This window comes from Cupressus sempervirens, chromosome 3 (assembly GCF_028749045.1).
Source record: "Cupressus sempervirens isolate cs-2001-9-10 chromosome 3, ASM2874904v1, whole genome shotgun sequence".
Taxonomy (NCBI): domain Eukaryota; kingdom Viridiplantae; phylum Streptophyta; class Pinopsida; order Cupressales; family Cupressaceae; genus Cupressus; species Cupressus sempervirens.
In genome coordinates this window covers 459,787,508-459,813,820 of record NC_143120.1, presented here as the reverse complement: position 1 = coordinate 459,813,820, position 26,313 = coordinate 459,787,508, and the positions used below count along the sequence as shown (strand labels likewise).

Below are 26,313 nucleotides of genomic sequence, written 5' to 3'. Positions count from 1 at the left end.
GGAAAGGTAAAAATGAGTTTTAAAGGTTGAATCAATGATGCAAATTGATTTCAGTCAATGAAATAAATTTAATGGATCAATTTGACAGGTCAGGTGTTTCGGTTTGAAAATTTTTTAGCCAAACCCGCTTTAGGGGCCCGACTAATTTCATAAGACTGCTAGGATGCTCCAAGTATTTGAGATGTTTGCAGGATGTTATGATGATTCTAATCATTATGTATCTAGTTGATGCACATATTGATCCAAGTATCTCACATGAAGTTCTATTAACCTGTCAAATTCTTTTTTAATTTATCCTCCACGATCTTTCTCAACCCATGATTACAATAAATACTCACTCCTAACAATATAAGGCAATGGTCTTGAGATCATAATGAGTTTGATATTCGGAAAGTGAATCACTGGAAGCTACTCTCTAGATTCACCAATATACCTTGCCCCGGTCAATCATGATACCAAAGTTGAGCAGGAGTGGAGAGCTTGATTTAGCAACAATCTACTTGGCATATTCAAAGTATTATCATAATAAAAATAAAAACTTAAGCTCAAAGGCGGTTTCAAGTTTGATGAGGATGTAAAGCAAAATATAAGAAGCCCAATTAATGAGTGGAGACATTGTAAGGAGCTGCCCCTTTTATCAAACGCAGTAGCCGCGTGGGGGGTGTTGGAGATTTTTTAATCCCTCACCAAGCATAGCCATTTCCGTATGAGCTCTACCTAGATAGTTAGGCCAGAAGATTGGATGTAAGTTGGGTTTTGAATGCAGAGGATCATGTCATTTCCTTGTTTCAGAAGGCAGAAGCAGCAATACCTATCAAGACATTCGTGCAACCTGATTTCTTTAAATGGCGTCATGGGTGAGCTATGGTTGTGTTTGGAGCTAATGCTAGAGGTGAAAACATAGTCGATGCTAGTAACTCTTGTGGAGAAAATTCGTTTGCTTGAATGGTGGACTTTTAAATCTTATTCTCCCGTAAGGCGCCCCTGTTGACCTTTTCCATGTGTTGAGTGGTAAGTATGATATGTAAATGCAGATTTAGGTGTGGCCAAGGGAAGAGAGAAAAGACGTCTGGAGTAAGCAACGTGGCCACGCCAATGAAGAATCAAGTGCACGTGATCTAATACTGGACTAGCTGCCTCCAACAAACATCATAGATTTCAATGCTGTTCCGGGAGACCCAAATAGGAATTCCAAGAATAAAAATCACAACTTTAACTTGAAACTCCGATTTTTTGTTGGTTCTGAAAACACAAATATTTTCTATATTTTGTCTTTTTGCATGGAATGGCAAAGTTAGATGAGTTTTCATTAGAGAGAAGGGAAATGTTAATTGTTGTTCCGCAGAAAAGGATGGATACAAATGGGAAAAATGTTCCCTGTTTGTAATGAACTCTTGCGAGTCTTGCCTATATATGTTTTGGTTTTTCGCATAGCATTAGAAGCCCCTTTCAAAATATGATTTTTCACATGCATAAGGAATCATGATTTCCTTATAATGGCAATTCCATGTGCGACGTAGTTATGTATATATTGAATTACTAAATTGATGGCTTGGCAGTCGAGGTAGAAAGTTGTTATGGAATTGAAAACCATATATCCCACATTATTCAGGACACAGTATTTTAAGTTGTTTAAATACCAAAGCGCATACCTTATAGTTGTCTTAAAAAGACAAAGGCTTTTGGAAGCCTAGCCTCACATGGAGGGCCCCAATGTGGATGGCGGCCAGCTGAATTGTACGGATATTTTGAACAAAACCGCAAATAAGAAGATGGATGATGATGTCACGAGGTGACACTTGGCGTGCAATCGCATGTCCGGGGCCTAAACCGTGCAGTTTGGAGATAACAGCGCGACGGTGCAAAAACGATTAGCAAACTGTCAGTCGTCGAGTCACGACTTAAAATGTTAAGGCCAAAAGGATGCTCCGACCACGTGAGAAGGCTTCTTTCGCCCGGTCGCAAGAGTTAACCGTGGTTAGCAGAGATGGGTTCCGACATTTCAATATAGAGTCAAGCGCCTGGTCGCGAGGGTTAAGGCGGAGTCGAGGGTTAAGGTCACGAACTCACAAGCAGGCAACACATGGCGGAGCCTGCTAACAAGGCAGTGGTGATTGTGCAAAGGTTGGCCAACGAAGAGCTAGCATGTGGCACCCAGTTGGCGGTCAACAAGAGGGTTGACCCGGATTTAAAAAGGGGTAAAATGTAACATGACAAAAAATTAATTTTTTATTCATTTTTCCTTCAATTTGAACGTGCAATCTCACGATTTGAAAATTTTAAATGAATTTCAAGATTTTTCTATAACTTTGACTATAGGCTATTTTAAATTTTTCATTTTAATGCTCTGCCTATGAACTAGGGACTGAATTTTCAAACGAGCACTAGACGAGCGTTTTTCATCCAAAATGCATAGTGCAGTATACCGTTGGAATCGGGAGAAGACAAGCTATCCAATTATGGAATCAGAAAATGCACAGGTATTCAATGGTCAAAGCTATTGGCAGATTTGTAAAATGGGGGGCATTCTCAGCGGAATGAGCAAATTTCAGGATTGAGCATCAAAATCAGTTAGAGGGTAGACAATGAAGTTTGTTGACTGCAGATTTGGGGAAAAATGATTCTAAAAGTTTCTTTTTGCTTCTAGAAGTCATTTGGCAGATGTTTTGGCCCTAGTTTAAAATCAGACTTGGTATCTTCTTAATCAATTACATGTTCCATCATTCTGAAGATATTCTCAAAGCATTCTCCAGTAGCAAGAAAAGGATCTGATTTTCAGTTACCGAGAAAGAGTTGAGAGATGTTCTTCATCGACAAATAGAGATTTTCCAAGTGGACAAATGACAGCATCTGATCTGATCCGGCAATTCTTCATGTCTTCTTAATATCTTCTCTTCTCTTTCTCTACGGTTGTTGACGGTTGGTTTTTTTCCAAACTATTGAGTTGTGATCCCACCATTCATGCCCAGCATTTCTCTTGTAATGAACAGCAAGTAATGAGTACAGATAGTTCTAGTTTATTCAGCATTTTCAGAAGTTGTTTTCATGCATTCTTTATGTATTTGTTTCAAGGAAATGAACAAAAGTGCAGCAGCAAGTTTTATCTTCAGTCTGAATCTTGTCTCTTGTTCATGTAGTTTGTAATCTTTTGTGTTTTGTGAACAAAGAGCATGAAACTCAGTTGCAATCTATTCTAGGTTGTATATGTTGATTTATTTTGCTTGTGATTCAAGGAGTCATGTAAATGCTTAGTTTATCATCATAGGGTTGCAGATTTCATGAAATGATAAGTCAAGTATGAGACTCCGAAGTGATGCATATGTATGATTCACAAGGTGAATAGATAGATCTGGAAGTCCAGATACATGAAATGTCTCTATGATTTCCAAGGATGTATGACAGTGATTTGTGGAATTGCCCAATAGACAAGGCACTGATCAGCTACAGGATCGATATATTCTGTTGTTCATGTCTTGGTTATGCTGAAATCAAATTTTTAATCAAATCCTTTTCCCTTTCTGTTTAGGAGCTGAAAAGAGTTAACTCCCACTTAGCTTGTCAAATTCATGTGTTATGTCATTAGCTATCTCATATCCATAATTGTTTGTATAAGTGTTAGAAGATTAAGGGTATTATTTGCTTTGTTAGATTCAAGTGTATGCTTTAGCACTGGTACCATATGAATGAATTTGAGGTACACCCACCTAGGTTTTGCAAAGTCTGAAATAGAAGGGTATCGCCTTATAGTTGGCCCCGATGTCTGAATGGGTATGTTGTCAATGGGAAGTAGTTGCCCCTAGATGTATTCTATTCTCATCATTGGGTTTTTGAAACACAACATTTTAAAACACCAACAGGGTCTTTTTCAGGATTCATAGAAACCGATTTTAAGTGCTCCAGTCCAATTGTTATTGTTAATATGAATGTTAACATATTTAAACCTAAACCACTGGATATTAACATCAATGGTAAAACCATTTCTATCAAACCTAGATTTGTCAAGGGTCCCTTTAAAGAAGACCTGATTCTTTGTAATCTTCCTTCTCCAACTCCAATCTACTCAGTAGATGCTACCCATGCCTTGAATGTTCAGGTCATTCTTAATGAGGATGGAGGAGATTTCTATTTTCACACGGCTAAAGAATGGGAAGGAGAGATTAGGGATCCCTCCCCCAATCTCCAATCAGTAATTGTTAGGACAGAGAACCCAGTGGAGGAAGAATCCTCCCCTTTTGACGCTAATATAGCTTCTGTACAAATCTCCTAGACAAAGGATCAAATGGATCATGGTTTTGACCTAAGTCACAAGGTTCGAGTTCGAGTTCAAGTTAGGCAACTATGAAATTCGGATGAAGTTCGATAGAAAAAAAAAATCGAAAAAAAATTCGATATTAAATTTGCCTTATATAAATAAAATTAATTATATATAATAGTATATCAAATACTTTATTTTCATTTTCTTCTATTGATTCCTACAAATTAAAATAATACTAGTTTTTATTTATAAAACATTAAACTTTAAAAACAAAATAAAATCACCAATTATATTAACTAAAACATAAAATAGAAATACATTAGTTTTTTCTTTTAACTTTACACAACATAATGAATAATATTAAAAATAATCAAGTTTTAAATTTGTGGACACATTAATATAATAATAAATAAGTTATATACTATTAATATTATCATCAAAATTAATAAAGGTAAATGTTATAATAATAAATAAACTTAAACCTTTTAATATTAATATTAAATGTATCTTAAAATTTTAAAAATGAAATGAAACCTAATATTCTTCGCGTGAGGTGAGAGGAAACTGTGTTTGCGGCCAGACGGAAGCGATGACGACAGTTGCACCATGCACGGCAATGGCGGCGGGGAAGAGATGGAGAAGAGGCAACAAGTGACAACAGCCCAGACAGAGAATAAACAACCATGGCAACAGAGCCTAGGCAGAGAAGCAAAATCAATATGTATTCTTGTGAACTAAGGCCAAACCAGAATTATTTTTTCTTGTTGGACGAACTCAACTCGAATTTAAACGAATTTAAAAAAAAAATTCTAGATTCACCGAATTTCGAACTTGAAGCCTAAAATTCGGCGAACCTTGTGACTTAGGTTTTGACTATGAACAAGGTACACCCAATATTAACATAGGCAATCAAAATGACATCGGCATTCCTCCACGAGAGGAAGCCAAACCATGGAGACCCCAAGCTGAGTCAAAAGAGATGTTAATATTTTAGTAAAAGCCCTGGTTAATATGGTGGTTAATGAGCTCATGAATCAATTTTTAGATGAAATCCGTGATGAAGAAGAACTTGGAAGACAAAAATCAATTCTTATCAATTTGATTCTTAAAAATGATGAGCATGTGGATGATCCCACCCTGAGCCAAGATGATGGGATGGTTTTCTTAGATCAAGATATAGTGTCAAATAGGGAACAAGAATCTCTAGGGCTTGCCTTCCACCAGCCAAGTCGAGCCAACCCAGATCGTTCCAAATCTTTAAAGAAACGTGGTCATAAATCTCTTCAATGAGCTTAGATCCAGAGATGGAGCAGCCCATGGGCAATCGAAATTAACGGATTTATTTTATGCTGGGAAGGGGAAGATCCTTCCCACAACATCATGAATATCCTAACCTTGAATGTTGGGGGCCTTAATGCTAGTAACAACAAGGTCTTCTAAAACATTGTATCTGGTCGACTAGCGCTAATATCTTTCTTATCCAAGAAACCAAACTAGCTAATGAAGAGATGGATAAATTTAGAAGATCCCTAGGTTGGAAGGAAATTGAGGACTCTCCAGCAAAGGATGCCTCAGGGGGCCTTGCTATTTTGTGGGATCCTAGGAATGTTTCAATATCTTCACTAGAGTTTCGCAGGAATTGGATGTGTGGGCTAGTAAAGAGCATTAGATCTTATGTCCCTTTCAGACTCTTCAACGTTTATGGTCCAACAAGCAACCAGGATAAAGTAAGGGTGTGGAAGGAAATAGAAGATAGGATTAGTCTAGGGCGGTCAAAGATTTCTATTTTAGGAGGACATTTTAATATTATCCTTAAACCATCAAAGAAACGAGGTGGTAGCATCTATCTCTCCTCAGCATCCAAAGATTTTGTAGACTAGGTCCATAGGGTTGGTCTATTGGAAATTGAATGCTCCTTGGACTAATTCACGTAGAAAAATTGGATGAGTTTTAGTAATATTGTTTAAAAGCTTGATAGGTTCTTTATTCATGGGAATTTATTTGCCTTCTCTATTTCATTTGTATCAGAAGTTAAACCAATTTTGAGATCAAACCACTTCCTTGTTGAGCTTCAAATTATTGATGATAAAAGACCAAGTAACTGCCCTTTTAAGTTCGAACAAATGTGGCTTAAGGATGATAATTGCCTTAATTTGATTAAGCAATCATCGAGTCAAACCAAAGTATCTGCCTACAAACATTTTCACGTGGGTAGTAAGTTGAAAATTATTAAACAAAAACTAAAAGAATGGAACTCAAATTTCTTTGGCAATATCTTTGAGGACAAACTAATCGTGGAGGATAAATTGGAAACTCTCAACAAAGAGGTTTTGGAACATGGGATGGGTTTACCCCAATTCCTTGAAGAGAAAAAGTTCATGCAATAGTATGAAGATGTCCTAGGTAAGGAGGAACTCTTCTAGAGGAAGAAGTTTGAGAAAACCTAGTTAAAGGCAGGGGACAAGAGTACGTAGTTCTTTGACAATAGTACCAAACATAGGAGAATGATTAATCATTTAACATCCATCAAAGATGTTGAAGGTCAGATTGGGAATTCTCCAGAAGATTTTAGCTTGACAACCATCTCATATTTTGATCACATCTATAACAATACAAAAAGCTCCAACCTTAGGGCCCAAAAAGATATTTTTTCCTCTATACTTATCTCTAAGGAGCAAAACAAAAAGCTAATGCAAAAGTTCAATAAGCAAGAAACTGGAACAACTTTAAATCTTATGAACCCAGATAAATTGCCAAGACCTAATGGCTTCCACCAACCTTCTTTCAGAAATGCTAGGATTTTTAGGTGACGACATAACAAGTGCTCTAGAAGGAGTTAGGAACTCGGGTAAACTTCTGAGAGAAGTAAATAATACCTTTATTGCTCTCATCCCTAAAAAAGAGAAACCAGTCTTTTAATGACTTTCGACCTATAGCACTCTATAATACTCTTTACAAATTGCTTACCAAGACTTTGGCTAACCGACTTCAGTTGCTCTTACCTAACCTTATTAGTGAGGATCAGACTAGTTATGTCCCTGGTTGATCGATTTATGAAGGAATTATTAAGCGATACACTCTATCCAAGTCAATAAAAAACCAAGTATGTTGATCAAATTGGACATCAAAAAGGCATATGATAGAGTAGACTGGAGATTCCTATGTAAATGTTTAGAAGCTTATGGTTTCATAAAGCAATGCATAAACTTGATATTTGAATGCATTTTGACACCGAAATTTATTTATTTGATTAATAGTTCTCCAAAGGGCTTCTTTAGTATTTCAAGAGGTTTTAGGCAGAGGGATCCAATCTCCCCCTTTTTGTTTATCCTTATGAATGATGCTTTTAGCAAATCTCTGTCTAATGCTAGATCTTCAGGCCAAATTAGAGGCATCTCTATTACTAGTGATTTAGAACCAACTGCGAATCAACATTTTGTGGATGATACCATGCTTTATGGTCAAAGCACGATTGAGGAGGTTGCTGCTCTAAATGGAATCTTCAGGCAATACTCTTTGGCCTCTAGTCAAAAGATCAACAAAGATAAATCAAACATCTTTTTTTGTAACACCCAACCAAGTGTGGAAGATCAGATTTGTGATATTTTTGACTTCAACAAGGGATCCCTTCCCTATAAATACTTAGGAATACCTTTAAACTCTAGTACTCGATCAACCAAATTACGGGATCCTATTTTAGAGAAGCTTCGAAAAAGAGTGGCAAGAGGGAAAGGTATATGGCTATCATCTACAGGAAGAGTTACTTTAGTTCAATCAATCTTATCAAGCCTACCTATATATCAAATTTCATGTCTAGACCTGCCAAGTAGTACACTAAATGAAATTAATAGGCTTCTTAAAACTTTTTCTAGTAGTAGTCGAGCAAGAAGAAAACGTTTCCCCTTATATCTTGAGATCGAGTTTGTAAACCAAAAGAGCAAGGTGAGGCTGGTATCAAGAATATCAAATTACAAGGGAAGGCTTTGAGAGCCAGGTTAGCATGGAGAATGCTAAAGTTCCCAAACCTAAAATGGGTTAGGATCCTTTGTCACAAATACCTTGCCCATCTGGTTCCCTCTAATCTATTTAGAGAAGCCAATCCCCCCAAAGACTCAAGAATTTGGAATTTCTTGCTTAAATGTAGATCTATCATTCAAAATAGGTTAACTTGGGATTTAGGGAATTGAGAGGATGCGCTTTTTTGGCATAACTTTTGGAGTTCTAGAATCTAGAGTTAAGGATTATGTATTTTTGAACAAGGAAATCTTAAATGGCATTGGAAAAGCTTCGACGACAAGGACATTCATTTAAGTGAGAAGGATGTTTTGAAGAGTACACCATCCTCTAGGAAAATTTTGTTTCGGGGAGGTAAAGATTTCCTTATTTGAGATGGATGCAAGAGTGGTGTTTATAGTTCTAGGATTGGTTATAAACTTATAGAATCCTCTCTAGGGTCTCTGAGAGTCCTCTTCCTACTAATCTCTCTTGGGATAAATTTTACCTCCCCAAGGTAGGAGTGTTTACCTAGATTGTTCTCCACAATAGAGCCCTAATAGCAAATATGATTAGGAGAATGGGCTACCAGGGTCCTAGTAGATGCCCCCTTTGTGAATCAAAAGAGGAATCGACAAATCACCTTTTTCTTAATTGTCCTTTCTCAAACCACTGCTAGCGGTGGTTGTGTTCTAAGTTAGGGTGGAGTTCGGCCTCCCCTAACTCCATCATAAGTTTGCTTTCAGCTTGGCTCTTACTGAAACCGAATAGCATTTACAAAAACCTTTGGATCTCCTCTCCTTCCATAGTTCCCAAAGAAGAACTATGGAAGGAAAGAAATAGGAGAATATTTCAGAACAAGAAAATGGAGGTTGATCATCTTGTCAATAAAATTGAAGCCTCAATCATTGAGTTAACAAACAATCGATTGACGTCTATGATCCCCAAAGGGGCAAACATGTCTCATTGGGATGAGCAGATGCGTGGTAGGTGGATTGGATTGAAAATCCCTCCCTTCCTAGGGAAGGAGGTCCTTCAAAGTAATATAAGCAGGCAAGAATTGATTTGGAAGGCTCCTAAGAGAGGATAGTATAAGCTCAATTTCGACGGAGCATCTAGGGGGAATCCTAGTAAGGTTGGTATATGATGCAACATTCATAATGATGAAGGGATAGAGAGTGCATGTATAGCCAAAGAACTTGGGGAAGCTACCAACAATTGGACAGAAATTCCTACTTTAGTAGAGGGTTTGAATCTTTGTAAGGAATTGGGACTTAAGAAACTAGAAATAGAAGGTGACACGTTCATAATAATCAATGCCCTTAGGAAAGGCTCCCTCACTAACTGGAGATTAAATGCCCAATTATCCAAAGCTCTGGTGCTTTGTAATTATTTTGACAAAATTGTAATCAACCATATATATCGTGAAGGGAATAAGAGGGCAGACAAGTTAGGTAATCAAGGAATCGATCTTTCAATAAGCTAAGGTAGATAATATCTATATATTAATGAAGATAAGACATCGTTAAAGGGATAAATATGCTGTTGGATAAGGTATTGCTACGAGTAAGATCTTGCTAAAAAGGTAATTTATTTTGGTAATGATGTTTGGATACCTCAGCAGCAGAGGATGAAGGGATCTCAGAGGAGGAAGAACCTCAATCCCCTTCTTTTATGCCTACCAACTGAATTTTTATCTGGGCTATGTACTTTGAATTCAGTTTTTAAATAAACAAATGCTTCTTAGTCCTCTTATCTACTTTAACCTATATAGTTTTAAAATGACGAATTCCAGATTTGTGGTTTTATTATATCACAAACTAATAGATTAACAAAGTAGATCAAGAGTTGTTTGGTGGTTTGGCTATGTTATTTCAGGACTGAATTGGATGAAGGGATTTTAAATGGGCAATAGAATGCGGGAAGAAAATTCTGATTCACGTATTGTATCTCTCTTTTATATCTTTCAAATGACAGGCAAAACCGAAGGACTTCTACTCAACTCAGTCCTCTCAGTGCCTCTCGAGTTGGGTTGTAACTTTTTTCTATTTTAATGAATGGCTTCGGCCAATTCTTATCAAATATATATATATATATATATAATTTTTCGTATCAACTGAAACATTTCTTCAATCATTCAATCTCTCCCTTTATGCAAGCTCTTGCTTGAGCATTCTTTAGTTGTTTATTTCCTAGTTTAATCCCTCAAGTCTGCGGCCTCATAATAGCCTCCTGTGTATTCCTACAGCTCTTACCCTTTCCCTCTTAATTTTTACTCACAAGCTTCAATGGTCTCTGTCAAGTGGATTCTAGAAAGGAAGCCTTTTCCAATCTAAAAAGATGAGTTGATTAGATGGCCATATAAATGGATCACCTGAGGTGACTTCGGTCTGGTCCTGGAAATCAAGGATAAGAAGTATTCCTTCAAGAAATGTTGATAGACAGGACTGGTAAATATTAATAAACAACTTGCACTTGTGGAATATCAAACCCTCTTTGGGCCACTTCACTTTGAATAACAAAAGAAAAGATAGAAACCATACTGCTGTAACACTAGACAGATCCTTTGGGAAAGCCAGATAGCTTGAATGAAAAGTTGAAGATCCTGAAATCTGGAGGATCTGATAACAAGCCAGTTACTTTACCTTTACAGATTTCAAAAGACGCAGTTAAAGCACCTGGGTTTTGATGACATCAGCACCGACCCTATGTACAGTGGGATGAGCTGCCTTAATGATGAGATGAAAATTATACCAGGCCAAACGTTGCATGAAACTTCATTGAAACTTCATTCCATTCTCATTCACACTCATAGGAGCAGATAGTGGAAACATTTCTCATAGCAGGTGCAGCTGTTATACTCAATGTTCTTTCATCAAAGCACTAAACTCAAATATCAAAACAAATAAGATACAATCACTCGAAAAATGAGTCTAGTTATTTGGAATTCACAAAAGGATATAGTAAAGGAAGCAATTCATTTCTTTAAAGAACTTGTCAATAGGGATAAGGTGCATTGTAAAGCTGTGCAGGAATCCATGCTTCCTAACATCTACTAGTAAATCTCAAATGATCAAAATCAAGGGATGTTATGCCTAGATTAGGAATAAGAAAATAAATTGATCGTATTTGATGTAAAGAGTTATAGTACTCTATGTCCAAATGATTTCCATACATACTTCTTTCTGCATTTTTAGCATTTGATTAAGGAGTTGGCAGGCAAGTGCAGAAAATCTCACAGCTTTTAATAGCATTCAACTCTATTTTGATAATCCTCATTACTAATTCAAAGGATGCTTGCTTTCTAAACAGCTTTAGACCAATATCATTTTGCAATATGGTGTATAAGGTCATCTGTAAATTCGTATCAAACCGAAAAAAAATCATTCTATCTATGATCATCTCTCATTAATTTCTTAAATTTGCTTACAAAAAACACCTTTGTTAAAATAAAGGCACCCAAACCCCAAATTCGTACAGCTAAAGCTCTTACAATGTCTTTTACTTATTGGCATGACCTTTTATTCATAAAGTAATATTGTCATTTGTTTCTTAATGGCAAATGTCCTTTTAGCTTTCACTTCTGTTAAGTGAAATATTTCTCTTTAGCGTTATGAGGCTTATACCTCCATTTTCAATACTTAAGGCTTAGCTTTCTGACATATAATGCTCCTTTTTCTCTCGAGGTTCTACCTTTCAAGGTATACAAGGCAAGCAATTTAGCTTTTCAATTAGCAAAATAGCATTCCCTAGAGACACATGTCCAAGAAAAAGTTATCATTTCTAGGGACAAGGATGGGTAGAAAATGTCCACTAATAGTACCCCTTGGTGCCACCCCTAAAGGAGGTCATCTCCACAATGTCCCTAAAGAGAAAGGGGAATTCATGTGCCAAAAAAATCAAGGGGTGTTGCTAGTGATTTTCCCCTCTAAAGATATAAAGCAATAGGGCTTTCCCACACCAACAAACAAGAAATAGCATCTAGTTTTGAAAAAATCAAAAATCAAAAAAACCCTTCAGCCCTAACCTAAAAGGGGGACCAACCAAAAGTAGGGAGGGCCCCCACCCTAAAAATCTCATAAACATAAAAGTTTGTGCTCTATTAGATTCATGGGAAAAGGAAGAGAAGAGATCCCCTATAGGTAAAAAATAATCATTTAACTGAAATTATTAAAGAAGGAATGAATGGAAAAACGGACTTATATATTGCATTAACAATGAGCTTTTAAATAGAGTTTACAAATGCTAATTATAGTTTGAAAACAGATTTCATTGAGAAAAACTAAAAAGAAAGCTTAAATGACTATTAATACTGGTTGTAGAAGAATGAGCTAAATATATCGAGAACTTAGGACACTAAAAATATTCTAATACCTTCCCACCCTGCATCTGCAGAATGACAATGAACTAGAATAGCCAAAGAAAAAACAGAGAAGGTTGTCCCCTTCTTCAAAATGGTCTGTAACAAGAGAGTAGAGTCTACCACAAATTCATCCACTGGCCCTCCCAAAATCGGTAGAACCACTGACCAGAAATCATCACAGAATCACCCAATCTGATGTTGGCTAATGGAACTGTCCTTTCCTAGAAACAGAGATACACTGAGAACAGCTGCAAACCACTCCAAACTATTGCAGATAAGCATAATGCCCCAAAATGTATTGCAAAATACCATCCCACGGGAACTTTGCATATTACAGAAACCAGAAACAATTTCTGAGGAGAAAAATTGACCAAAATCAAATATGATTTTTTAAGGTGAAAAATGAATCGAAACCAAACATGATTTTTGAGCTGAAAAATTAATCAAAACCAAATAAAATCAAAGATATGGATCAGAGAATATGGAACCCTGTTTTTTGAGGAAAAACAGAAAATCCCAAGTGAATTTTGTTAAGGGAAAAATATAAAAACCCATCTGATAATTTTTGAGGAAATTTTACTAAAACCCTCCCAGAATTTTTAAGGAAGAAAATAAATAAACCCATCAGATTTGTTTAAACCTGGAATACTGAAAATCATATGGCACAGATTACGATTTCATCAAGAGAAAACAGAGGCTGCCAAGGCCAAAAAAATCTCAGAAAAATAAAAATAAAAATAATGCCAAAACTAGCAGACACTGAGCTTGGAGAAGTGCCAAAATAGAACAAGAAATAGCATGGGCTTGATGCGGACTGAAAGCTCCAAACTTCCAAACTTCCCCGCTGAACTGGTCTTCCAAACGCCAATCTGCACCTTGTTTTTTTCTGCTGAGGTGGCAGCGAAAGACTAACATTCAGTGTGCAAAACTTCCAGGCACAGCAGATGTGAAAGGGCAACAAATTTTTGCTGACTGAGCACAAATTTCCAAACATCGGGCTGCAGGCCAAAAAACTGTCTTTTCTGAGGTGATGGTGACAGACCTCCAAATACCGCTAAAAAAGACCAGAGTACTGGTATTGGGAAAGCCCAAAACATTTCAGAAAATGACTGATGTGGTGTGGAAAACACTAAAAGCTCTGACAAAAAAACAGAAGTCACAGGTTACAGAACTTCAAACTCAGAATAAAAATTGCTGGGTGCAAAAAAAATTGAAAAGAATCCAAAAAAGAACAAATAAACCCACTGAGTTGAGTGTTGCATTGGACGTCTACCACAAAACAAAAATTTGACTTGCTACCAGTCAAAAATGAGGCCCACTAGCTGCCAAATGGATACAGGTCTCTTCTATACAAGTGGCGCAGGGGAAAAAAATGTTGGGACTTGGCAGAAAAAGAACATCACTGGGTCCAAAGTCCTCACAAAGAAATCGCAGAGAAGGGGACAAAACTACTAACAGGCATGTGGGCTGGGTGCCAAGAAATCTGTGTCTAAAAAAACATGCAGCCCTAGTATTTCTGTCCACCAAAAATCACAGCAACAATGAACAAACACGACAAAAGGAAAAAAAACTTGAGCGGCTATGTAAAAAAAATCCTAATGTAGAACATGATTTACAAACACGATGAAAGGAAAAAAAACTCGAGCAGCTACATAAAAAAAATCCTAATGTAGAACATGATTTACAAAAAACAAAAGGAAAATGTTTCAGATCAGAAGCAGTTACAAAAAAAAAAATTCTTAAAAAAATTTGCCAAATATTTTGAAACCCCATCAACCTGCTTTGATACCATGAAATTCTTTAAAAATGAATGAATGGAAAAACAGAACTATATATTGCATTAACAATGAACTCTTGAATAGAGTTTACAGACTAATTATATTGTAGTCTAAAAATAGGCTTAATTGAGAGAAACAAAAAAGAAAACCTAAAAGACCATTAACTAAGGTTATAGAAGAATGAGCTAAATATAGCAAGAACTTAGGATACTAATAATACTCTAATATTAACATGAGGAAATTTTGAAAAAACATAAAAGGGTGAGTAAATCATGAAGATCCTTGTGGCCTTCAAAGCATTAATTTGAGTTTTGGGCAAGCTGTCCACTCCTTGAAGCAACCCTACATTGCTAAAGGAAACTTGCCCCACCCACAAAAGTCCACTCAAATTTTAAAAGGAAAAACATATATACATACATACATATATACATACATATATGCATATATATATATATATATATATATATATATATATATATATATATATATATATATATATTATACTCTGTTAGATCAAATCCCAAGTAATTGACTTTCAATTATACTTTTAGTTTACCAAGTTGATCTCAACATCAACTTATTGAAGTCAAATAATTATGAAAACTAATATAATGATCTTAGTGAAGATGTTTGGAATTCACACATCTAATGCATTTCAATCTCTTTACTGATATCTATTCTAATGAATCTCTTACCTGGGATCATGCTGAAGTTCCTACCTTACTTTACAGCACAATCCATTCAAAATATGGCTGGCATTTGTGTGTCAATTTTAATTTGTTTGATAAATAATGTTGAAGCCTAGAAGTACTTTTTGCAAATTGAAATAATGAATGGCAGAAGATTTTATCATCTTTAAAAAGGAAACTGCATAAACACTGCAAGAATTTGCTCCAATTGTTTATGCTGTGTTGTTTCTAATGCAAAATGTCATACATCAATACAACTTTGTATAAACTTCAGCTAATTGTACTCAAAATGTTTCAACAAAAAGTGAATTTTGAAAAAAAAAATCTGCCCCAAAAATTCATTCCCCTGTCATCATGTTTGCCTGTCCCAAATTCTTCATCGAATGCTAGTGAAAATTGTAAAATTTCCCAGCTGGAAAAGCAAAAGATAGAACTAGAAATTGGCAAAATTCAGCATTAATTTCAATGTAGTCAAATAAAACTACACCATCGACAAATAATTGGCACAAATAGCAACAAAGCACCAAGAATAATAAAACTTATCTTCTCAGTAAACAAGGTAAAGCCCTATATGACTTCAGAAAGACTGTCGGAGATTATATATCAAATACCACACAAGATCTTTGAACTGGTCATGATCAGTTAGAAGTTATAACAGAATCTTCCAGAAAAGGATATTGATGCTCTCAAAATACGTCACGGGTTGATTCTTGCTACTTGATTTTCCTTTGTTAATGTGTTGGTTGATGATTTTTTCTCAATTATTAATTAGCTAGCTACTGAGGTGAATGGTTTATCTGTGATTGTGCTAACTTCACTGCCATTTGTTGAGCTTGTGGTAATTTCGGCTGATTTTCACAATATAATCTTTTTGATTTATTTTTAAAATAGCATTCTAATTTATAAAAATAAGAGCAGCTCAATGGTAATTGTCTGAAAAAAAAAAAAAAAACACACAAAAATGTTTACAAGAAACAAAAAGTTGAAAAAGTTGTTCTTACTGATGTGGCCTCTTCAACAAGTATTTGAACAAAAATTGCTAATGATTTCTACATGAGCACTTCTAAAAAAAACTGAAAAACCTGACCAAATAACATTAAAAAAGAAAAGGTGTACCTGTATCCGATAGTATGTAAAAACATTCTTAGAAGCTCAATTTGAGTATAATGGTTTCTAAAGCTATCTGCCAACAACCTCAAGGTTTGACCTAGTTTGCAAATATGGCAGCTGAACAACTGAGAAAGCACATCCATTGATCCTTCTCTTAACCCTTCAAAGCCTGCAGCTCCAACTATTCTTGCTACAGTTTGACGAGCTCCATATGTTGCCTCTTCTTCACTCAATCTTTTTCTTTTGCCAGCTGCCCTGCCCTTTCCAGTATTGTCAACCTTCCTACTGCCAAGACTTAAGTACTCCGAACCCATTCCAAACCTTTCAATCAACAATGGGCTTCTAGTTGTTTCAGATGGAAGATTTTCAAAAATACCAGGAACTTCTACACCAGGATTCTCATCCTCCTTTCCTTGTCCAGCAACAGAGTTGTCTGGCACACAATTTGATGGAAACATTGTCTCCGGGAAAAAGCATATTTCTTCATCCACTGCACAACCAGTTTCTACTTTACATTCAGCTTGAACTCCTGCTACATTTTCTCTACTTGAATTGGCTGAAAGCAACGCTCTGTCCAGTTTGGTAACTCTACGTTTCTTTCTGTATTTCTCCAAAAACATCAAATATGCAGCCATCCCTTCAGGAGTTCGTCTGTATGTTTCTCGGTCTCCAAATGGAAGTTCCCGTTGGGCCAGGCGCCATGAAAACCGTTGCATTCTATCCTTCAAATGTTTTTCACGCCATTGACTGTACCATGTGTCCAATATGTCACCATTTTTAGACCTTGAAGATGCACCCTCAACCTCATTTGCTATAAATCTTGACCTAGCAGATGAAGTCCCTTCAATGTCCTGTAACAAAAAAAAAAGCCAAGATTTGAACATTTTTTTCAAATTAGGAACATTCATAGCGTACAAGACAAACTGAAAATCACCAAATCTAGATTACAATGTTAAAATACACTTGCCATTTCAAACAGTTAGTTTCAAGTATCTTATTTGTTTCCAATAGGGCAATAACAAACTAGAAGTCACTTCAATGTCCTGTTAGAAAACTAGCAAGATTTAAATTCTATTTCAAATTGAAAACATTCATAGAAACCAATGAAATCAAAAATTGCCAAATCTAAATTACAATGATGAAATTTGCTGCTTCTATTTTAAACAGTTAGTATCAAAAGTATCTTATTTGTGTGCAAAAAGACAATAATAAGTTCCAAAGTCAGACCAGCTCATTAAAAAGGAATATCTTCATACAGATAAATAAATTCTCTCTGCTAAATTATGTGAGTTATCATAAGTAGAGCAGTCTCCACCTAAGACACAGGATTCCTCCCAAAAAAAGGGATCCTAGCTCCAGTGTGATCCAGATCCAGATTCTGCACAGATTCCAGCAGGGTTCCAGAATGAAATTCGGATTCCCTGAGGAATGCACAGGGAATCCAGATTCTATTCCAGAACCCTGTCGGAATCCCGGCAGAATCTGCAGGAATCCGTGGGTCTGGTTGTCCAAAAATGGGTTCCACTTTGGTTTGTTTTATTCTTTTTAGTTAAAGTGAAACTGAACCCTAAAATGACCCTTCTAAACCCTAATATGCAATATGGCTTGTGATTTAAATTTAATTTACTGTTTTGATTTTTAAATATGAAAAATGGCTTGAAGAATATGAAATATTTAATTTTTAAATATGAAATATGGCTTGAAGAATATGGAAATGGATATTAAGTTCAGTGCTTTAATTTTTAAATATAAGTATGGCTTATGACTTAAATTTTCAACATTTAACGACATTTTGAGACTTTTTGCAATGTATGAATATGATATAATCATATATTGACAGTAATGAGTTTATCATTTTATAAGAATCACGCTTTTACCTTATTATTATTCTACATTCCATGGTGAAGCATCCCCTAGGTTTTTTAACCAGTTCCAGTACAAGGGACGAAATGTGGACACTGGAACATCGTTTCCCTGTCCCCCCATGTCATCCCCGAAATGCCCAAATCAGGGACCGTCCCCGAAACACATTTTTATTGCCAGTGGAACGGGGGGACGACAATCATCACTCACTTGTCCCCAGTACTGATTGTCATCCCCTATTTTCCAGTTGGGACTGGACGGTGGCAAAAGGCCACAAAGTCAAAAAAAAAAAAAAAAAAAGTTTTGCTTGACCAAGCGGGTCCCGTGTGGCTTCTAGATTATATTGCAGTAATGGAAACCTTATTTTGACTATCAAAACACTAAAATTGCAAGTCTTTTCATTTGTAGTTTTATCAAAGTTGCAAAGAGGAAGACAAAATATATAGAGCAAAAACAACGAGGAAAAATTGCATCTTGAAGTTGCAAAAGGATGTTTAGCATTCATTTCTTCTCCATTCCAGGTAAGCATTTCATTTTCCTTTTGTTTGTTTCAGACTTTGTTGCCATTTTTCATTTTTTTCATCACATAGAGACGGCATTTTGAATGAAACATTGAAATATCTTTTTTTAATAACTTACAGCACTATATTACATCGCAAAATTTGAAAATATGAGCAGCAGTGAGAGTGACTATGAGGGAAGTAGTGATAGCATGGATGTTGCTATGGAACAAACTTAAATATTAGAAAGAAAAAGACCTAGCTCTAGGGCAACCATAGGGGGGTCTACAATTAATGTAAATGTTCATAGAGAAGATGTAGCAATCTCAAATTCATTTGCGTTCCATTCCCAAATTCTCAAAATATATGCCAAATGCCCATTCAACCCAAAGAAACCTTTCCTACAATTTGCCTCAAGAGTGGACAAGAATAAGAAAAAAAAAATTGAGGGGTAGTAGGAAATGGGAGTGCCATACATGTCACAAACATTATTTTGAGAGCTACACTAAAGTGTATTGCCATCTTCAATGGATAGGCGGGCAAGGGGTCAAAGGATGTAAATTAACTGCAGAGGAAAAAAAAATGAGGCACTAGATTGCACATGGAAAGGGAGGGACCGAAATAGGGAGTCAAATAGATAATGTGCAAGCCAATATGCCTATGAGTAGTATTGGGTGGATATTTTGCAACTGACAATTTTGAGTAAAAACCAATCACAACATAGGATGACCAGCCACAGCATGTGAGACAGTCTCTCCTACCTTAAAGGAAAGGCACCGCCTTCCCACCGTTCCTTGGATCAATTCAAGGTAAGCAAGAAGTTGAGAGATATGTAAGAGGTGTTACCAATATCCTTTCCTCTTATCTTTCAGAAAATAATTCAATTACCCATGGAGCGACTAATGGCAAGATGAAACCTCTAACTACACTTCTATCTAAAGTTGTAAACAGTGATAGCGATAAACCAACACTAACTCAAAGGCTACTGGAAAGCATACCACTTTGGCTCTAAGTCTTGTTTTAACCTATTTTATAAGCATAATTTTCACTATTGGGGCACAAAGACTTCCAGAAGTAAAGAATTCTAACTATTTTGTGAATTAAGAAAGAGATACAAGCTACAAGCAAAGCTCCTAATCTATATATCTCCACAACCGCTCCCAGTCAAAGCTCTGATTGCTTCTTAACTCACTAAGCTTTATTATTGAACATACAATAATAACATGAATCAAAGACAATAGGCACAAATTACAGTCAAAGCTTTTAATTTGCTCCATCACAATTGCTTCTAGTCAAAGCTTCGAATCCAATTGGTTTTTTTATTCACTTTTCTCTGAAATTCGTATTACATAATCAAAGTTATGCTTGCACAAGTGTGGCATAGCTTTCTTGCATACAACAAATGATGATTTTTATAACAAAAACAAACACAAAACAAACATATACCTGTGGTTTTAGACTCAAACATGTCAAGAGGCAAGTGCAATTTCGAATTTGGAATTTGGGACAAATCCAAAAGTATGAAAATGAGAGTTTTCATCATATTTAAAAGAAAAATGCACTTTTCATGGCATATATATCAACAAGTGTGCAACATCAAGCTAAAATATGCATCAAAATAGCAAGATAAGCATAAAATAATGAACAAGAATGAAAATGTCCACTTACTTGAAAATCAATGAGCAAAAATAGCGAGAATTATAGACTTGAAGACCAATTCTCCTCCAAAACTAGATTATCAAACAATAATATTGACTTCTTCAATCTTGCAAGTAATGAGCATTCAATGGTTGGATTTGGCATGAGAATGTCAAAAACGTGATCTCCAAATACAATAGCATGCATTAAAGCTCAAAAACAACCCCTATTGATCCAAACGTATGCACTGGAAATGTCATTTTTTAAGTGTGTTTTTAAAAAAGGTGCCCTTTTATGCAAAAATCTAGGTCGTTTTTGCAAAAATGAGGCTCACAAATGCATATATATAGTTCGTTTTTGGCTTGGGAATGCAAAAACATCTTCCCTAAATGTTAATACATGGATCCAAATGCAAAGAAAGTGAATGAAAAACCCAATTTTTTCAGCGTTTTCAGCAAGAACATGCCCTAAAATGCATGTATTTGAGTCATTTGGCTTCAAGATGCAAAATCGTGGTCTCCAAATGCATATGCATGTGTTGAAATGCCAAATCGGGGGCTATGGATGCATTTACATGTTTAAAATGTATTCATATGATGGCTGGAAGTGCAAATCGCACTCTCAAGACCTCATTACATATTTAAAATATGTAATACGTGCCACATGTTTGGACGTTTTTGGCTTTGGAGTGCAAAAAATGGGGTCTTGGAGGGTAATTACATGATTTTTGGATGCAAAATCAGATTTTCCCAAACACATTACATATAAAATCCATTGGTTAGAAGTGCAAATCACACTCTTGGAGTGCATTTGCATGTTTTAAAATTGCAAAACAATGCAAGTAGTGCAAAAACACTCTCCAAGCCTCATTACATATTTTAAAAACACAAATATGCATTGCTCACTCTAGGAGGGTGACTGCATATATTAATATGCATGATGTATAAGTGTTTTAAAAATGCCTTTAGTGCAAAATCGCACACTCTAGGGGTCATTGCATGTTTTAAAAACACTTGAATATGCAAGTCTCACCCTTGGAGAGTCTTTGCAAATTTTGAACACATTTATTTACATATTTTATGTGCTCTAAAATTGCCTTTTAACTCAAAATCGTGGTCTCTAGAGGCAATTACATATTTTCATGTAAATGGATTTATAGACATGTTATGCACAACTTAAGTGATGAATTAAGCACATGTCAATTTAATTCTTGAAGAAATATTACTTAAAAAGTTAAATGAGCCATAAATAATATTTACACTTTATATATTAATATATAATGTGCTATCATTCGAAAAGCAACATTCACTAAGATGTTTTGAATTAAAACACAAAAATTAAATCAAACTATATAGTTAATATAGTCACTTAAGTGAAAAATTATATCAAACTATATAGTTAATATAGACACTTAAGTCAAAAATTAAAAAGTAACTCAACTTAAAAATATAACATAAAGTGCTCTATAATTACTTTAAGTGAAAAATTAAAATGATAAAGTAACTTAAAAACATAACATAAAGTGAATTCATGTTATATTTTTCAAAAAGTGAATGTCAATTTTAAAATATAACCTGATATTTTAATTCGTGCACTTGCACCTAGAGAGTCCACTTTTTGGGCACTAAAATGGTCATATCTTTTGATTGCCAACTCCTATTAAGTCCTAAGATAGACTGAATCGAAGGGAAAATCGAAAGCAATGACATGAGCAAAATCAAAAGACCAAAAGCCAACAGACACACTTAAAAATGAAAAAAAAAATGACTTTGAAGGCTTAAAAAATCAAGCATAGGCTCAACAAACATAAAAACTAAAAAGACTGAACGAAAACCTTCAGTAAGAGGAATCATTATATCAATTGAGGTCAATTGATTGATCAATACTAACTGATTAAATAATGAACTAAACTCAAAGAAATGCAAAAGTAAGTTGAAAAGTTTTGTATTGTTAATTACATTTTGTGGTTACACAATGCAGGACAAGAAGTATAGCACAACCCCCACAAGCCAATCACTACTAGTAGAGGAAAGGGAAAGAAGACCAAAAGAGAAACAAACGCTGATTTGTTTAATGTGGCTACAAAAGAGAAAGCTGAAGAATCTATTGGTAGGCTTCTTTTTGCTCATGGTATACCATTTGATGTGTCACGTTCCTCATTTTTATAAACAAACGTACAAAGATGTGTTGTTGGTCCATCATTTGTACCACCTAGGGAGAGAAAACTACGTACCACTATCCTTGATAAAGAGTATTCAAAAGTACGCATTTTAATGGAGGATATGAGACAAACATGGATAAGTGATGGATGCTCTATCATCATGGATGGGTGGACCAATATCGAACATCAGCCATTCATCAATCTTATTGTCACTAGAACAACAGGCTCTTATTTTCTTAGAGCTATTGACTATACAGAGAAAAGGAAGGATGCATTTCCAATTTCAGATTTTGAAGGATGTTGTAGAAAAGGTTGGACCTTCAAATGCTGTGCAAGTAGTCATTGATTCAGCCCGAGTGTGTAAGTCAGCTAGAATGATGTTGGAGAGTACTTATAGACACATTTTTTGGACCCCATGTTGTGTACATGCATTAAATAACACCTTGAAAGGCATTGAAAAAATTGATTGGATAAAACCTAAAAGCAATGTTATGTGAGTATGCAATCATCACACGTCTCTTGCATTATTTCGGACATTTACAAAGAAAGAATTCCTCAAGCCCGTAGAGACTAGATATGCTAGCTACTTCATTTTGTTGTAGAGGATGCTTGAGGTCCAAGAGGCCTTGCAATCCATGTTGGTCAATGCAGAGCGGAATAGATGGCATGAATCAAGCACCCCGTATGAAAGAAGTGTAAAGATGATAACTAGTGGACCACAATGAGAATAAACTTATAAAATTATTATAGTTGATTTGATTAAATTATTTCCAATTTTAGAACTTGTTGATTCTATTATTTAATAATTAACAATTTTAAAATTTATGTTGTTTCTCACTTGTAATTATTTGCATTTGCAGTTACATTTGCTACTTTGTTGACCCTATGTGTCGGTCATTAGACATGCTGGTAATGACTCTCCTAACCTTGGAGAGTTTTATGAGACTTTTGATAGCATGCTTGGGCAGATCAAGTATGTTATTCATGCCAAGGACCCTAAGTTGGGGTTTTATGAGGAGCATTTTAAGCCCATTGTGATGCGAAGGTGGAACATTATATACACTCTACTTCATAGGGAAGCCTATGTTGTTAATCCTAAATAGTATGCACCAAGACCTTTGAGAGTGCCTCCATCTAGGGATGAGGAGGTGCGTCTCAATTCTAAAATCTCAAGTTTTACTTTTCAATTTAAATGTGAAATAACAAGCTTCAAAATAGATCTCTTCAATCTTTAATTATCATTAATCATTATTTGGCATTTACTAATTTAATATGTTTTTATCTGTTCAACTTAGGAGAAGAAGGGTTTCTTCAAGGCCCTCACAAAAATGTACAATGATAGAGATGTTGGTAATCTTTGAGAGTAATGGCTTGACTTTGCCAATCTTCATGGTCCAACGTTTGGTAGGCCAAAGGGGAAGACAGATAGAGATACATTAGCTCAAAGGGACCCTATTGGATGGTGGACGTGGCATGGTAAAGATACATCCAAGATGAGAGTTTTTGCCATTCATCTTCTTTTGCAAGTTGTGAGTTCCTCTGCTGCTGAGAAGAATTGGTCCACATATAACTTCATCCAATCAATGAAGTGGAACAACCTTACCTCTAAACCATCAAAAAAGTTAGTGGTTGTTCACAATGTATTGTAGCTATAGGATCGATAGACTCCTTAGTATCGTCAAACTAGAACATTACATTTGAATGTAAATCTCGAGGATGCTTTGCAGATTGCGGAAGATGAAATACCTCCAAGATTGCTTGGGATTCTATTGGATGAGGACCCTCTGCCTACCCCTACCAGTGACTCAGAGGATGATCATGATGCTCATTTTGATTTTGATTTTGATTCGTAAAGGATAGCTCTATATTTTGGATATACTATTTGTAGATATGATATTGATTTTGATTATTAGGGACATCTAATTACAGAGTTAAACTTAAGTTCTATGTAATTGTTTATTGTTTAGTGTTTACTTTTAGTATTTTAGTTGAGCTACTCTTTATGTCATTTTGATTTTACGCATGATACTGGGAGTCTTTGGGCATTTTTGCTACATGTACGCAATATATATTACAATGAAAGTACAAAGTATTTGAATTTCATTAATTTCAATTTGTTATGTTACATGTATTGAGCTTCTAAAATGTCTATGATGAATGTTTTATCAATGTTATGATATGTATATTTGAATTATGTCTCTATATTAAAAAAATACTGTAATGACCCATACCAATGGGCCACTAAACAAACCCTAAATTTAATACACTACTAAAATATATTGCTGAAATAAAAGAAAAAGCAGTGCCAATGTATTCATTCAATAAAAATCAAATGTTTTTACAAATGATATGGCAAATTTCAGCACCAAAACATTATGACATAGCACATTACAAAGAAACCCTAACTGGCTCTATACAATTGAAAACTTGTTGCAACTACAGATTGAAATAAAGAACCTGGATTGATCAAATGGTGGAGACTGAATGCTGTAGATGATATGGTGAAAGTGCAACTCCACTGGAAACTCCAAATCAGCAATTAAGCACAAATGAAAGGACTGAAATATCCTTCCCACAGCTGCAATAATTCAGGTGATCTCTCACACCCTCAAAATTGCGTACCAATTGAGAGTTTTCGTTCTCAATGGCCAATTGTGACTATTTGCAGAAACGCTAGGCTCCACAACGCACATAAGCAAAAATCAATAATAAATCTCGATGATAGACAATGAGCCCTCAATGCCTATTTATTCTTTTTTCCTTGATAGGTCGGCCTCCCTTTTTAATTTTTTTCCGCTTCTTCCAGCAACCTCTAGAAGCTTTTTTTATTTAATTTATAAAGTTACCTTGTAATATATATTTTTTTAATTGATAACTTTATAATTAATTCCTTCAAAAAAATGGGACATTACAAATACCCTATGTCTTTAATCATCATCCCCTAAGGTCCCATCCCCTAATTTTGGCTTCCACTCGTACCCGTACCAGAAACTCCATGGAGAATTGTTATTATTATATGTTTGAACTTTGTAGTTTTGAACCAATCATGAATGAACATTGACATGTTACATGAATGAATCTATAAATATACATACACACACACATATAAATATATAAATATATATATATATATATATATATATATATATAGAGAGAGAGAGAGAGAGAGAGAGTGCCTATATATATACCCACAATACCAGAATCCGGCCCAAAAAGTATTTTTTGTCAAAGCCCAGAACCAAAATATGGATTGGCTACTTAGATCTCCACTACTGACATTATGAAGCCAAAAATAATGAACATATAAAGCATCATGTGTGACAGCCCATATGAATGGTAGCAGACTTTCATGCTTGTAGAAGATGAAAGCATGTCACCAGCAAATAAACTCATCAGCTTGTCAAGACCTTACTCGTGCGAAAACAAAGGTATTTCTTGGTAAATATTTCTGTCAACAGAACTTATAATTGCAAGGACCTGACAAAGGTAAGCCAAAAATACAATCCACTACCATCTGATAGCTATTTGGCTGCAGCAATTGTATCTTTAAAGTTTATTTGTATTTTATAACTATATATAGCTGCTTATTAATGTAAAAGTACTAAGGTGTAGAAAGGGGTTTATCAAATACCTGGTAAAAGTTATTAAATAAGGACCATTCAGATGTGAGGAGAGAGTTTATCCAGCCTTCACAATCAGCCATAATAACAGTGATTCTCTCTTCACATTTGCACAAATGATTTTACAGGAGTTTAAGTAAGTTTCTTAGAGGTGTAAGGGCCTAATTTTGCAATTTCTTTGTTGTTCCAACTCATATAAAGAATATGATATTAGATTTTTCTGGACCCTTACATCAACACAATTTGAGTCTCATATGGCTTGCAGATCTTTCCTATTTCCGGTTGTTTCTGGTGGGTTTCTATGCTCCTATAGGCACAACTTATATTTAGACGTCTTGGATTA

The 26,313-nt window shown here is 35.4% G+C and overlaps 1 protein-coding gene across 2 annotated transcripts in view; it reads right to left on the bottom strand.

The window, feature by feature from the left end:
• LOC149567088 (transcription initiation factor TFIID subunit) overlaps positions 1–26,313 on the bottom strand; it is an 86,103-nt gene that overhangs the window by 33,467 nt on the left and 26,323 nt on the right. For both annotated transcript variants that reach the window (XM_089820306.1, XM_089820307.1), the window contains exon 3: positions 16,195–17,039. In XM_089820306.1, the coding sequence (XP_089676432.1) occupies positions 16,195–17,039 (845 nt within the window). The remainder of the gene's footprint in view (positions 1–16,194; positions 17,040–26,313) is intronic.